Source organism: Callorhinus ursinus, unplaced genomic scaffold, assembly GCF_003265705.2.
Source record: "Callorhinus ursinus isolate GAN/ISIS: 27379988/994484 unplaced genomic scaffold, GSC_fseal_2.0 scaffold37, whole genome shotgun sequence".
NCBI lineage: Eukaryota > Metazoa > Chordata > Mammalia > Carnivora > Otariidae > Callorhinus > Callorhinus ursinus.
The window spans coordinates 14373923-14387863 of NW_027397099.1; the positions used below are offsets into that span (position 1 = coordinate 14373923).

Genomic DNA, 13941 nt, shown 5'->3' on the forward strand with positions numbered 1-13941 from the left:
GACCCTAACCCAGCAGTAAAATACTGCTGGACTAAAATACTACTAATACTCCAGGTACCATTTCCTCTTTCAATGACCCAGAGTTATTTTGACTTTCATGGTCTAGGCTTTTCTAGACAAAAACCAAGGTGGCTTAGGTCTTGATGTACATTGGCTCAAGCCCTTGTAGACAGAAGGAGATAAACATGAGAAACAGCATATTTTACCCTCTCTTACCTCCTCTACTTGTAGGGTTTCTCTTTCAATTTTTTCAAGTAACTCATTTCTCAGCAAGATCTCCTTGTCCAGATTGACGGACATTTCCATTGCTTGGTGTAGCTTGCTCTGAAATATAACAACACAGCAAGTCTTGAGCAAAGATGATCACTCAGAACTACAGGAAGGATGGACAGCTCTTTATTAAGCAGGACGACAGCAAGACCATCCAGGAACTTGGGTCTGCCCTTCTCAGAATCCTGGTGCCTACATGGTAGGGGAGGTAAAGACCTGCAGAGTGGCCGGACACACCAGGACCCAAATCCTGCCCCATCATTTACTAAAAGAAACTTTGGGCAAGTCCCAGAACCTCTCTAAACTTGGGCTGGTTGCCTCATAGGGCTGTGGAGAGGCTCAAGGGAGATAATGGTGGTAAAGTGTTGAGCAGAGCCCGACACATGGAGAACACTCATACAAATGGCTGCCCTTACTAGATGAAGAGAGAGAAACACTCCCCGTGAGCTACTGGCATCCCACTTTACAGATGAAAGAACTGACTCTTCGGAGGGTGAAACAATTGGCCCAGGGTCATAGAGATAAGAGGTTAAGCAGGGTTTGAACCCAGGCAGTCTGACTCCAGGGCCCAAGGGCTCCAGCACAGCTGACCCTGGAAGGCTCCTGCACGAACTACTCCCTAGCTTCCTCTTGCATCACTCGCCGCTGCCCTTTGCCAGCTCCCCCGCCAGGCCCCTCCTTCTCAGATTTGCCCCCTTTGCTGCACCTTTGTCTCCCAGCAGGGAAGGTTCAGCCTGGAGGAGTTGGGACATGCTTTACTGGGCTGAAGAGTGAGCCAAGTGACAGAAGCCAGTGACTCTGGGGGGATCGCTCCACAGACTCTGAGAACACACTCACCCTGCACCAGGCACTGACCGGCATGGCAGCCTAGGCCCTGCCCACCAGAGGCCGGCTCACGGCCTAGATGGAGGCGCCAGAAGCCATATAAAGCTGCAACTGTGCCTGGCGCTGAGAACGTGAGGACAATGGTCGAGGTTTCCCTGGGGGAAAGGATACTGGAAAGGGAGCTGAAAGGCTGTCGAGTGTGTCTAAGTAAGAGGGGAGGGCAGAACATGCCAAGCTAAGGAAAAGCCTGAGACAGGGGATGCTGGAGCAATACACCTAGGGGTATCAAATATTAGACCGGGCAGAAAAGCCTGGAGCCACCTGCCTTGGGACCTCAGGGCATCGGGGGCCACCCCCCTCATTTCTCTTCTCACCAATCCTCCCTTCTTTAAGGTTCATGTCCTGCTCCACATCCTGCACGACATTGCTCTGCTTAGGAAAGCACGGTAAGGGACCAGACTGAGGGGGTGGGCTGCAGGGGAGGGGAGGCAGCGCAGGACTCCACTGCAAACCAGAAAGTTGGGTGGGGGGAAAGGAGAGCAGAGGGAAGGCATTAACCCCACAATGCAGAGAGCCAGGGCAGGAAAGAATGGAATTGCAAAGGCTACTGCAAGGCAGTCCCTGGCTCCACTGGGGCTGGGCCCTCCAGAAGGTATGAGGGGAGCTATTTATGATTCTGAGCAGGACGTTGGCCACTTGAGGTAGCTACTTCCGAAAAGGCACTTTAGCTTTCTCTTGCTGTGTACCAAGTTACCACAAATTTTGTGGCATAAAGCAACACCCATTTATTATCTCAGTTTCTATAGGTCGGAAGTCCAGGCACAGGGTGGCTGGATTCTCTGCCCAGGTAGGGTCCCCTGGGGCTAAAATCAGGATGTTGGAGAGGGCTGGCTCTCCTCTGGAGCTGGGGTCCTCTTCCGAGCTCACAGACTGTTGGCAGAATGCATTTCCTTGAAGTTGTAAGACTGACATTTCTGTTTCTTTCTAGCTGTGAGCAGGAGGTGGCCCTCGGCTCTTCGCAGTCCCTCTACCTTCAAGCCAGCAGTGGAGAACTTCTCACCTAGAGAATTCCCTCCATGCTTCAAATTCCTGACTTCCTCTTCCAAACAAAACTCTCTGCCTTTAAAGGGCTCATGTGATTAGGTCAGGCCATCCAATAATCTCCCATTCTTTACATCAACGATGGCAGAACAGAATCATACTACATAATCATAGAACAGAACCTAATAATAGAACCCATCATCCCCACAGCCTTGGAGATTGTACTGGGTATATACACCAGGGGATGGGGAGTCTTGGGGGACATCCTGGAATTCTACCTACAACAAGGGACTAGTTTACATGGGGGTCACTAGTTTACAGTCAGTTAGGAATGACACATCATGGCTGCCATCACACGCTTATATTTTACCAGGTTCCACGAGGCAGGGCTTGACAGCTTAAAGTTGGAGATAAAGGTACCCCTTTGGCTGAAGCTCCCGCATCAAACTCACAGAAGAGACCATGGCTGTCTCCTTCATAACTATATCCTCAGCACTTAGCCCGGTGCCTGGCACTCCACGGGTCCTTGCATGTTTGGTAACATTTATTCTGTATATGCGCTGCTGCAGTGAACACATTGGTAACAGTTATTCTGCATGCTTTCACGAGGTCTTAGAGATAGGTATTTGATATTTATATGAAAGTTGTCCCTCCTGCCACCTTCCCATCCCCTAAACACACACCTCAATTGCTAGCAGCTCACTTGACAATACTGGCTGAGGACTTGCTTGGCCAGGCACTGTGCTCAGTGCTAGGAACACAGCAGAGACCAGCTGGAGCTCTATCCTGGTGGCGAGTCACAAAAACCTGCCTCTGACCCATGGTGCCTAGTGGAATCCCCATTCAAACCCAGATGAGGCCTGACTCCAAAACTCTGCCTCCATTTCTCCAAGAAGACCTAAGAACTGACACACAGAAGAAATGAGCCTGCTTCTCCCTCAACCCATCGCTGTGTCCACCAGAGGACTCCTGTAGGCATCTCCTCCCAAGCTCCACCATCTGCTTACTATTATTTGAAACAGGACTTACAGGCATGATGACCCCTGGGATCCTGCCTGGAGAAGCTCCCATTCTACCCACTGTGGCCTGTGTTGCTGCTGCACGGGTATTGCAAACCATCTGTCCTCTGCATTTAGACCTGTTCTAAAGAGCTCAGGCCCTGGACCTGGCAGTTTCATTTTACAAACCAGTAGCTCCACTCCAAACCCTTGGCTTTTCCACACAAGACCAGACAGGCCCTGTGCTACTTAAGTTGATTCCACAGGATACGATCAAGATCCAATGCGATGTAGCCACGTACGACCCAGCTCTCCAGCCAATGAAGGCTCAAGTCACAGGGACTGGCTTCATCTTGAAATTACAGTGATCAGATAAGCTAACTACTGATGAGATGAGGTCAAAGTGGAAGATCTGTTGCAGATGGAGGACACGTGAATTTCAAAATGCCAGGACGATGTTGTCTACGTGCTTTATGCCAGGAACAGGCAGCTGGGTTAGGTGGGATACGCACTGGACTAGGAGGCTCAACCCTGTCAAAAACTTGTTGCTTGAAGCTGGCAGTTACTCTCTTTGGACTTCAGGTTTTTCATTTGTAAAAGGAAAATGCTGGACAGACGTAATAGTCTAATCTAAATACTTCCAAATTTACATTTTAAAATGACACTGTGTGGGCCGAATGAAGACCACCTGTGAGTTACCTAAGCCTGTAGCCACCACTGTCCTGCAGGCACTAGGCCAGGGGTCAGCCACCTTGCTCTATAAAAGGCCAGATAGCAAATATTTATGCTTTGTGGGCCAAGAGGCAAAATTGAGGATATTATGTAATTACTTATATTAACAAAAGAAAAATACAAATTTCCACACATTTTATTGATGAAATTTAAAATATAATCATTAAGTACATTTTGGAATACGGGTCTACTAATGAGAAGAATGGAATTTCTGGGGGAGAAACCAATTTTGCTTAATTAGGTTTCAAAGGTAGCATTCTCTATCAAATTGGTTACAAACATCCTTCTGTAAAAACCATTCTTAGCTCACAGGCCAGTGGGCAGGATACACTGGCCCACAGTTAGCTGACTACTGCATTATACAGTTTGCTAGCAGGGTGGCTGGGCATTTACAGCTGTCGTCCCTGCTTAATTATTAACAGTACCTCTCTCTCTCCCAAAAGGGTTCTGTGTGGATGAGGAATCATATATTAGTTTTCTGATTTTTAGCTAAGAGAGTTTTCTTCTGGAGGGTTTTAAGCAGGGAGGTGCTTCTTACAGGCCTAAATTAAACAGGGCCCTAAATGTGGTTAGTCCTCAAAACTCACTGTGCATAAAAAACACTGGGGGCATTAAAAAAAATAGATGCATGGCCCTCACGTCATAATTCAACTGGTCAGGGTTGGACTAGGGTGTTTGTATATTTTTAAAAATGCAATGCACAGCTAGGGTTGCAGGAACACTCAGAGTATTTGAGGAGAATGGCTTTGTCAAGAGAAATCAGGGTCAACAGTAGATGGAAGGACCCCCAGCCCTTGTGTAGCACCTCAGCAGTGCATGGAAACCTCACTGTGGCGGAACGGTGGGTGTGGGAGGCCTCGGGGACCTGGGCATCAGGGCCGACCTTACTTTGTATGTGTTGAGGACCTGCAGGGTGTTTCCAGACGCCAGCTTTAGCTGGATCAGTTCTTGATTCTTTGCTTCGATGGTCTCTAAAAACTGAGCATTCTCGATCTTCAGCTGCTGAAAATCAACATCGTGGAGAGCCTCGCCCACCTCTTCCTTCTATAGCTCAGAAAGAAGAAAGAAATGATGTGAGGTTGTGACTTCAGAATCTGACTCAAACCTTGCAGTTACGGATGAGATTCTGAAAGTCAGTCATCATTCAGTCATTCAACAAACATGGGTGGGGGATCTGCTTGGTGCCAGGCACGGTGCAGGGCACTGCGGGGGGGGGGGGGATCTGAATAAACACAAGACCCCCTGGCCTCAAGGAGCACATATTCAACCAGGGTTCACAGACAGGCTGTGGTGTGGTGCAGTGGGAGGGGCAGAGGACACACAGAAGCCCCTGAGCCAGGCCAGAGAAGAATGGAAGGCTGGGTCAGGGAAAGCTTTCCACAAAAGGTAGTATCTAAACAGGGCTATGAAAGAAGAATAATAAGGAGACTGTATAAAAGTTATTTTTACCCTGGAAAACCCAGGACCAGCAGCCCATAAATTTCCTTCCTGTGATTACATGACATATCTGTACTGTGGTTGTATCAGGGTACTGGGTTCCCTCCCTGGCCTGCCTTACCTGCCCCACCAGGTCTAGGCCATCTTACACTGGTGGTAGGCAACAGCCAAACCCAGGAACTGTTCCGCAGCCCCACGCTCTACCCAAGAAATACTACCTCCAAGGAGGCTTCTTCCCTTTCCCCTAAACCAACACAACAATTTCCTTAAGCCCCAGTAATGACCCATCCTCCAGCTTAAACACTCCTAAACCATCTTCCACACCAGGAGAATCCCCCGCTGTGGCTCTGTGGTCCCTGCTGCCATTGCCCCTGGCTAGCAGTGATGCATCCTGCCTTTTCCTACCACCCCCACTCCCCACTCGTCTGTGAGCTCCTGAGGGCAGGACCACCTCACTGTCAGCTGTGTGCAGCAATGGCTTAGGCTAAAAGTCATCCATCTCCTCCCTCCTTCACACTTAAATCCCCTCCTCAGGATGCCTGAGCTTGCATGAAGCCTGGAGTACCAGGAACTCTATCTGGAGGCAGCGCCTCTCTACTTTCTTACACTAATCTCATAATCTCAAATCTCCTTCGATGACACGGCCACCCGGGCCTACACCCCACTGGGGACCTCCAGAGCAGTGCATTTTCTCCTCCCCATAGCCCGTGCTCTTGGAGCCAGCAGCCAGCCCCCCTGAGTCTGCCTGGGCCCATCAGCCCCAGGTCCTCTCTGATGGTCTCTCTGTTCCCCTTGCTCTCTGGCTCCCTCTGTGTGAGCCCTAGGTTACCAATTCTTTCGAGAGTACAGCTCTCACGGAGACCTGGTGCTCCCGGTAGGGCTACTCAGAACGAGAGGAGCAAGCCCACCCCTTTCTTGGGCGGGGGGGCCCTGTGATTCTCTGGGTGCAGCCCAGGCCACAGCATTGCCTCCAGCTGAGCTGACTTTATTAGGTACTCTATGGTTAAGCCACCTGGTACCTGTGCAGACCTGATCCTGGGGATCAAAATGGAGGAGCTTACATTTGTGCTCAGTCACTTCGTGTTGTTGAAGCTATCCCAGCTTGTCTTTCAGGATCCCAAGTCAATCAGGCAATAGGTCCAGACTCTGTGTCATTGTCAGTGGCCACCTCTAATGCACAAGCTGTCAGTGCCCATATTCGAGTTAATTCAAGGGAGGGAGCCGTGTAATCACACTTGAGAGGCCCTGTGCCCGGTCTGCTTACTGCCTTTAATTAGGAGCCTTTAGTCGGCTGCACAGGCGACCAAAGCACACTCAAACTGTGCCACCCAGGCCACACTCACCAAAAAGGTCAACAAGTACGTCACGAGGTCTTTTAAGTTCAAGCCAACTTCATCTACAGATGTGCCGGCACCAGAACTGTAGGAGCTTCCTATCACGGCTGTGACAAATTACCACAAACTCTTTGGCTTAACACAAAAATTGATTATCTTACAGCTCATGAGGTCAGAAGTCCAAAATGGTTCCTGGGGTTAAACTCAAGGGGTTGGCAGAGCTGCATTTCTCCTGGAGGCCCTGGAGGAGAATCTGTTGCCTTGCCTTTCTTAGCTTCTAGAGGCTGCCTACTCTCTTTTGTTCATGATCCCTTCCTCTGCCTTAAAAGTTCATCACTCTGATCTCTGCTTCCAGTACCCCATCTCTCTCCTGTCTACCTCTTACAAGGACCTTTGGGATTATACTGGGCCCACTTAGATAATCCAAGATAATCTTCCTTTGAATCAGGGGGAGATTATTTTAAGATAATCTCAAGATCCTTGACTTAATCACCTCTGCAAAATTCTTTTGCCATGTGAGATAACAGATTCACAGCCTCCAGGGATTAGGACATGGACATCTTTGGGAATGCACTGTTCTACCCTCCATGGTAAAGAACGAACGAATGAACAAATGAAAGAAAAAGGAAAGAAGGAAGGAAGGAAGGAAGGAAGGAAGGGCCAGCCACGTACCTGCCTCAACTGTAAAAGCATCTTTTTCCTCTGCACTTTGAGAGAAACATTTTTCAAACGTAATTTATCCTTCATATTATCCTAAAAAAAACAAGTAAATTTTAATCCACTTCTCTTCGTCTTCCCTGTTGGTTTGAAAAGTTGGTAGGTCTGGGGCCACAAACTAAACCTTGAGCCCTAACATTCAGTCACTTACTTTTAGGTCTTTTTACATTTACCCAAGCTGGCATTGCTGTAACACTTCACTCATGACAGGGGCTCCTGGGTGGCTCTCAGCGTCCTGGGATTGAGTTCCGCATTGGGCTCCCTGCTGAACAGGGGAGTCTGCTTCTCCCTCTCCTTCTGCCCCTCCCCCCACTTGTGTGTGCTCTCTCTCTCTCTCAAATAAATAAATAAAATCTTAAAAACAACCACAACAACACTTCACTCATGACCAAGAAGCAGAGGTAACTGGGTCTGCTCTGTGCAAATTTTCTACTCCTTTTAAATTCGAGATAATTTGGGTATATATTTTGGATATAGGGGCCATTCCTAACAAAATGACCTTATGATCCTTTGGTCTTTTATTCTCTTGGTAGTTTATATAATTTTCATCACTTATAACATGTTAAGGTTAGTAACCCTACCTACATCAAGGATCCAAAGCTCGACATGCTACAAAATCTCTGAAAGTGAAGGAACATTTTATATCTCATTGTTATAATAATGGAACTTAAAAGAGCTTGAGATTTACCTGTCCCCCTCCATACAGTCACCTGACTAGATAGACTCACATCACTTTTCTCTAGAAAACATCAGATCTTGAAACAAAGAGCAACAATAAAAAAGAAAAAAAATCAGTCTGAGATACTATTAATATTCACCTGGCCTGATTGATTTTAGCCTTGTTAAACGTGCATTTTAAGACACACACTTCAGGGGCTGCAATAAATCTCAACGTGTGGACAACATTTATGGTAGACCAAATGGAGTGGGGCTGCGTCACATGGATCATTTTTATGTCTTCATCCTATGAATCTATTCTCCCTTTCTAAGCTCCAGCCTCCTGCCAACTCACCCTCCGGCGGTTCATGTCCTCAATGTACTTCATCACTTTCTGAGTGGCCAAAATACTCCCTTTCTTCTTGGATATGGTTTTTAGAATATCTTTTTTAAACTCATGCATTGCTCTCTGAACTTCAGCCCATCGAATTTCAGCTTCCTCAATGATAGCCTGGAGGAGTCAGCACAAAGAAAGAACAGTTTCCAAAAATCCTCAGGGACATCTCCCTCTAAGGAAACCTAAGTTCTCAGACCTCTTTGTGTCCTAATACATAATGTTTCTTCTTAGCCTTAGAAACATATCTCTAAGATACAAATTCGAGTAAATGAGTGTTATTATTAAAAAGCAGGCCCTGGGGCGCCTGGGTGGCTCAGTCAGTTGAGCATCTACTTTAGGCTCAGGTCATGATCTCCAGGTCCTGGGACCAAGCCCCATGTCGTTGGGCTCTATGCTTAGCAGGGAGTCTGCTTCTCTCTCTCCCTCTGCCCTTCCCCCATGCTGGTGCACTCTTTCTCTCTCAAACAAATAAATAAAACATTTTTTTTAAAAAAGCAGGCCTCAAAAAAAAAGGGGGCATCCATAAGAAGGGGGTGAATAAATAAAAACAGGGCCTCAGGTATCTCTACATATATTTCCATATCTGAAATATTACTTATCCACTAAAAATTATAACATTAATATAATGTGATAGGATAGGATAGGATATAAAAAATAATCTGGAAAGATATACACCAAAACATTAGCCACAGTCACATCCAGAGAGACGGACGACCAGGGAGACCAACACTCTTAACATATATATACTTCAGTAATTTGAAAGAAGATGCTATCAATGAATATATGTATTGACACGGAAAGACAGTAAGTGCAAAATACAATTTACAAAATAATATAATACTTTTTATAAAGAAATTCATATATGCCTAGAAAATAATCTAAACTCTAGAAGATAAACACCTCTAGGTGGATTGTGGATGCTTACAAATGTTCTTTTAGCTTACCTCTACATTCAAATCTTGCTACAACATAGATTGCCTTTAATTAACACACACACACGTTATTTGAAAGAATAAAATGAAAAGGCATCTGTAGCTGCAGAGCAAATCACCTTAGTCCCGGCTTTGTCCCTGGGCACCAAGAAGCGAAAGCATCTTCCTTCACTGGCCAGTCTCTGCCCTCCCCATGGTCTTCATGGGCCGGAACATCAATCCACCCTAACTGCCACTTTCAATAGGTCACTCGCTCTCCTGCTCAGCCATCCTCATTGGGGTCCTGCTTTCTAAGGCATCAAAGATAAACTCCCCTGCCTGGCTCTCAAGGTCTCATAGCCCCAGTTTCCTCACACAGCCCCCAAATCACACCAGCCCCCTCTATTTCTTGGACTTGCCACGTTCATTTCCACCTCCACTTCCTTGCTCATGTCATTCACCTGACCTAGGGTGCCCTTCTTTTCCTAGTCCTCTACTTTATTTCTCATCATTCTTCAAGACCATGCCAAGCCCTGTGTATAGCCCCACCTCTTCAAAAAAGTCTTCTTTGGCCACTCTATCCCACATTAACATGTTATAATTCAACAATGCATGTTTGGCAAGAGAAAGGAGGAGGGGGGAGGGCACAAAGAAGGGAGAGAGGGAAGGAAAGTCAGGTTTATGTGGTACAGATGATTCCACCAATAAAGACGTGAATCTACTGATCTGTCCCTCTGGAGGCAATCAATGTGAGTCTGTGTGACCACGTTTAGAAATAGAAAAATTTCGAAATAGAACAGAAATATCTGTTCTTCATACAATAATGCTCTTCAATGCAAGCCAACACCTCCATCCATGGGCAACTGAACTAACAGTGATGTTTCTTCTCTGGAGGAAAACTGACCGTTATTGGTCTCCAACAAGACATGGACCATGGTCATGTGTGCTGCACCCAGAAAGCGATTTAAAGGATTTTTCAACCAACTCACTGACTTAAACCCCAGACTCCTTATATTATAAAGGAATTACCATACACTTTTAAGTGAATTTATGCTTATTATGTTTTTTTTTTTTTTTAAAGAATCCATATCTTAGGGGCATCTGGGTGGCTCAGTCAGTTAGGCATCTGCCTTCGGCTCAGGTCATGATCCCAGGGTCCCAGAATTGAGCCCTGCATCAGGCTCCTTGCTCAGCAGAGAGCCTGCTTCTCTCTCTGCCCCTCACCCAGCTCAGGCTCTCTCTCAAATAAATAAAATCTTAAAAAAAAAGAATCTGTATCTTAGAGACATATACTGAAATATATATAGATAAATGATATATTGAGGTGTCACTTCATAATAGCCCAGTGGCCTATCACGAGGGAGAAGTTGGGATTTGGAGGAAACAAGGGTAGCCATATGTTCATGACTGTTGCATGTGGGTGTTGAGTACACAAGGGTCCATTGTGCTAGCCTCTCTATATGTGTGCATTTTTGAAATTTCCCATTTAAAAAAGTTTAGGGGTGCCTGTGTGGCATAGTCAGTTAAGCACCTGACTCTTGGTTTCGGCTTAGGTGATGATCTCAGGGTCGCGAGATCGAGCCCCGTGTCAGGCTCTGCACTTGGCGCGGAGTCTCCTTGAGATTCTCTCTCTCCCTCTCCCTCTGCCCCTCCCCCCTGCTCTCCCTCCCTCTCTCTCTTTCAAAAAACTAAATAAATGTTTAAAATTTGTTGTCTCCTCAAGCAGGTGGGAAGTTCCCTAAAAGTAGGCCTTAAATTTGTCTTCTCCTACTTATGTTTCTTTCAAAATAATAAAAATTATATGAAGATTCTCAATGAGGTGGAAGTGGGGAGCCCAGGTAGGGTGGGCTACAGAGAAAACGGTATACCTCATGATGCTGCAGGTCTCGTTCAGCATTTGCTCTCATGTGCCTTATTTCATCCTTCATGTCTTCCAGCTCCTTTTGTACAAGCTCACATTTTTGGTCGCAACTGAGGCCTATCACATGGTCCAGACCTATGCGGGATTTGGATCTACGCCTACCTTGTAACTGCAACACAAGGAAAACCAAGCCATTGTCAGGTAGGAATTGATGCTCAAGTTGGGCATCAAAATGACTACTGAGACCTGCTAGAAATGACTCTGAGTGACAGCCAGGGAGAACAAACTCAGTGTGAAAGGATTCGGGATATTAGGCCCAAGGTGATGTTCATTTCACAAGTCAGCCTAAGGTCCTGTGCTAAAGAATTCAAAGGCTTATGTTGGATAGTGAACTGAAAATAAATAAGGGAAAGTGTCTTGAGGGTGTGGAAGGACTGTGAACCTGCTATAGACTAGCATTCAAGTCAGTGTCAGGGGAAGCCCAGAGCTCAATGCTTCTTAAACTGAACACAGAAGAGAAATTGCTATCTGGGGGCATAGTATTAAGCAAAAAACAAAACAAAACAAAAAAAACAACACAACCAAACAGACAAAAATATTTTGATTCCCTACACATTTAAGCCAAAGGTCACCAGCAGATGGCTGCAGGGAACGTGTGGGCCTAAAGAGGAGATTGGCCCTCAAAAGACAGATCTACGTCCAGTTTTAAATTTTCAAAAATTAATTACCCACAGTTGAAAATCAGGAGAGTCCACCGAAATAATCTAGACTTCCAGCTTCTCTTGTAAAATTAGCTGCTCTGGCAATAACAGGCTACCTGGTTGGACTTTTAGACGAGCGAGGAACTCTCCTGTGTCCACAGCAGACCCACTTCACTCCTATATTTGGCTAGCCAGGCCTTGTAAACATTTGAGTCCCCCAATTTAAGGGAATTATTTCAAACAAAGATATTCTGGGTGAGTCAATCCACTATTAATTGAAATCGATTCCCTTCACACTCACTTGAAAGAGAACCTTGGGAGGGAAGGAAGAATCAAAAGTAGAGCAGGAAGAAAATCACATGGCACTTGGCCAAAGAAATACACAAAGACCAAAGGCAGATACAAAATACCACTTGCATCTAAAGGGACAAACAAAATAAAAGAATTCTTAGGTCTCCACAGTGTACCTGTGCAAATTCTGCTCCTGATATTTTAATTTCTGATAATCGTGGATGTCGCTGATCTCTGGGCTCCAGTTTATTATAATATTTCTCAAACATCTCTGTCTCAGTTTTGAGAGCAGAGTTTCCATAGCTGCAAGACAGAGGGTACCTGAGTAAATTCTACTAACAAGAGTTTAAATCCGAAATAACTAGTATTTAACACTTAGTATGACCTACGTATGACCTTCTGCAAGACACTTAACATCTGTAAAATGGGAATAATAACAGCACCTATTATTTAGGGTTGCAATAAGGAATGCAAAGCCTTTACAACAGTGCCTGGCACACAGTAAGTGCTATTTAAGTATGTGATTTTTTAAAAATGTTTAATGAGCCACAAAGTTGAGAGAACTGGGATTATATTGAAAACTGTTGCTGAGATGAAGCTACAAGTTCCACCTTCCAGTATCCTCTAACCCATTTGTGAAATTCCTTCTGAACTACTACATGCTTGAGATTACTACATAGGCACAATCTTCGGATGCTTCTTTGGTTTATGTTTCTCAGCTGTTCTTTCCAGCACCAGAGAGATGAAGTATCCACAAGAAGTGTATTATAAATGGTGGAAAAGCTTTGAACAGGTGGGTTTTTAAACAACTAGAGATGACAACTAGAGTTTATCCTGTATGTGCCTGCCAAGATTTTGACCTTTTTAGCTTTTCCATATATATAACATACAGGGTATGCGTGCATGTATACATATATATATGAACAGCTTGGATATTTTCATATATTACTGAATGAATTCCTGTGGGCTGAATTTTAAGATTAATGGAAAAGGTTCAATGGAAAGCCCGAGAAATCAAAACGCCTTTTTTTTTTAGCATATCATGCTCCGAGTGTCAGCGGTGGAGTCGCACCTGCGTCTGAATCCCGGCACCACCGCTGACTAGGAAAGTGAGTTAACCTCTGTGTCTTGGTTCCTCACCCACTTTCTAGGGCTACTGTGCCATTATAGAAGGTCCTACATGCAAAATAATTGGCACATAACAAGTATTCAAAAATTGCAGCTATTAGTAATATTACCTCAGTTCTGATCTAATCTATGTATAGACATATAGAAGGTACATCTATTCAGCTGCTAGAACGGGATACGCCGTGAGACCAAGAAGTACAATTGACCTCTGAACCTCCAGAAGCTGGCCGGCCGTACCTGAGCTCTTCCACCAGCCCACACAGCTGGATAACAGGCAGCTCGTTCTCCACCCCGCCCTGCAATCCGCTGACAGGGGTCTCAGAGTCCTCGTCAGTCATCACTCTGCCCAAGTGGCCCTTGGCCAATGCTCAGTGAAGCCAAGAGCGCCGTGTGCTAGCGGCCGAGCGTCACGCGGGCTGCGACCTAGCAGACCGTTGCCGTAGCGACCGGACGCGTGCGTGAGGGGCGGGGCTTCCAGAGGCTCCGCCCAGCGCTGCTCCACCCGCTTCCGTGCTCACCAGAGCGCAGACACCTACACTTCTTCAACAATCATTCTTAACATGCTAATACTAGCAGCTACTGTTTGCGCGGCACTTACTATGCCCTTGGCACCGTGCTAAGCATAGTTTATGCAAATCCTT

General features: G+C 45.9%; 1 protein-coding gene across 4 annotated transcripts in view; it reads right to left on the reverse strand.

Moving 5' to 3' along the window:
* The window catches only part of CFAP263 (cilia and flagella associated protein 263), a 39818-nt gene extending 26103 nt beyond the window's left edge, over positions 1 to 13715 (reverse strand). For 3 of the 4 annotated variants that reach the window (XR_012374649.1, XM_025889195.2, XM_025889188.2), the window contains exons 1-7: positions 13538 to 13715; positions 12349 to 12475; positions 11188 to 11349; positions 8367 to 8522; positions 7310 to 7390; positions 4755 to 4910; positions 217 to 324 (exon numbers count right to left, since the gene is read on the reverse strand). Coding sequence is in view for 3 of the 4 variants with exons in the window: in XM_025889195.2 (XP_025744980.2) it covers positions 217 to 324; positions 4755 to 4910; positions 7310 to 7390; positions 8367 to 8522; positions 11188 to 11349; positions 12349 to 12475; positions 13538 to 13638 (891 nt within the window). In the remaining variant the exon portion in view is untranslated. The remainder of the gene's footprint in view (positions 1 to 216; positions 325 to 4754; positions 4911 to 7309; positions 7391 to 8366; positions 8523 to 11187; positions 11350 to 12348; positions 12476 to 13537) is intronic. The other variant, XM_073880221.1, reaches the window with a different exon arrangement.
* Between the last annotated feature and the right edge of the window lie 226 nt (positions 13716 to 13941).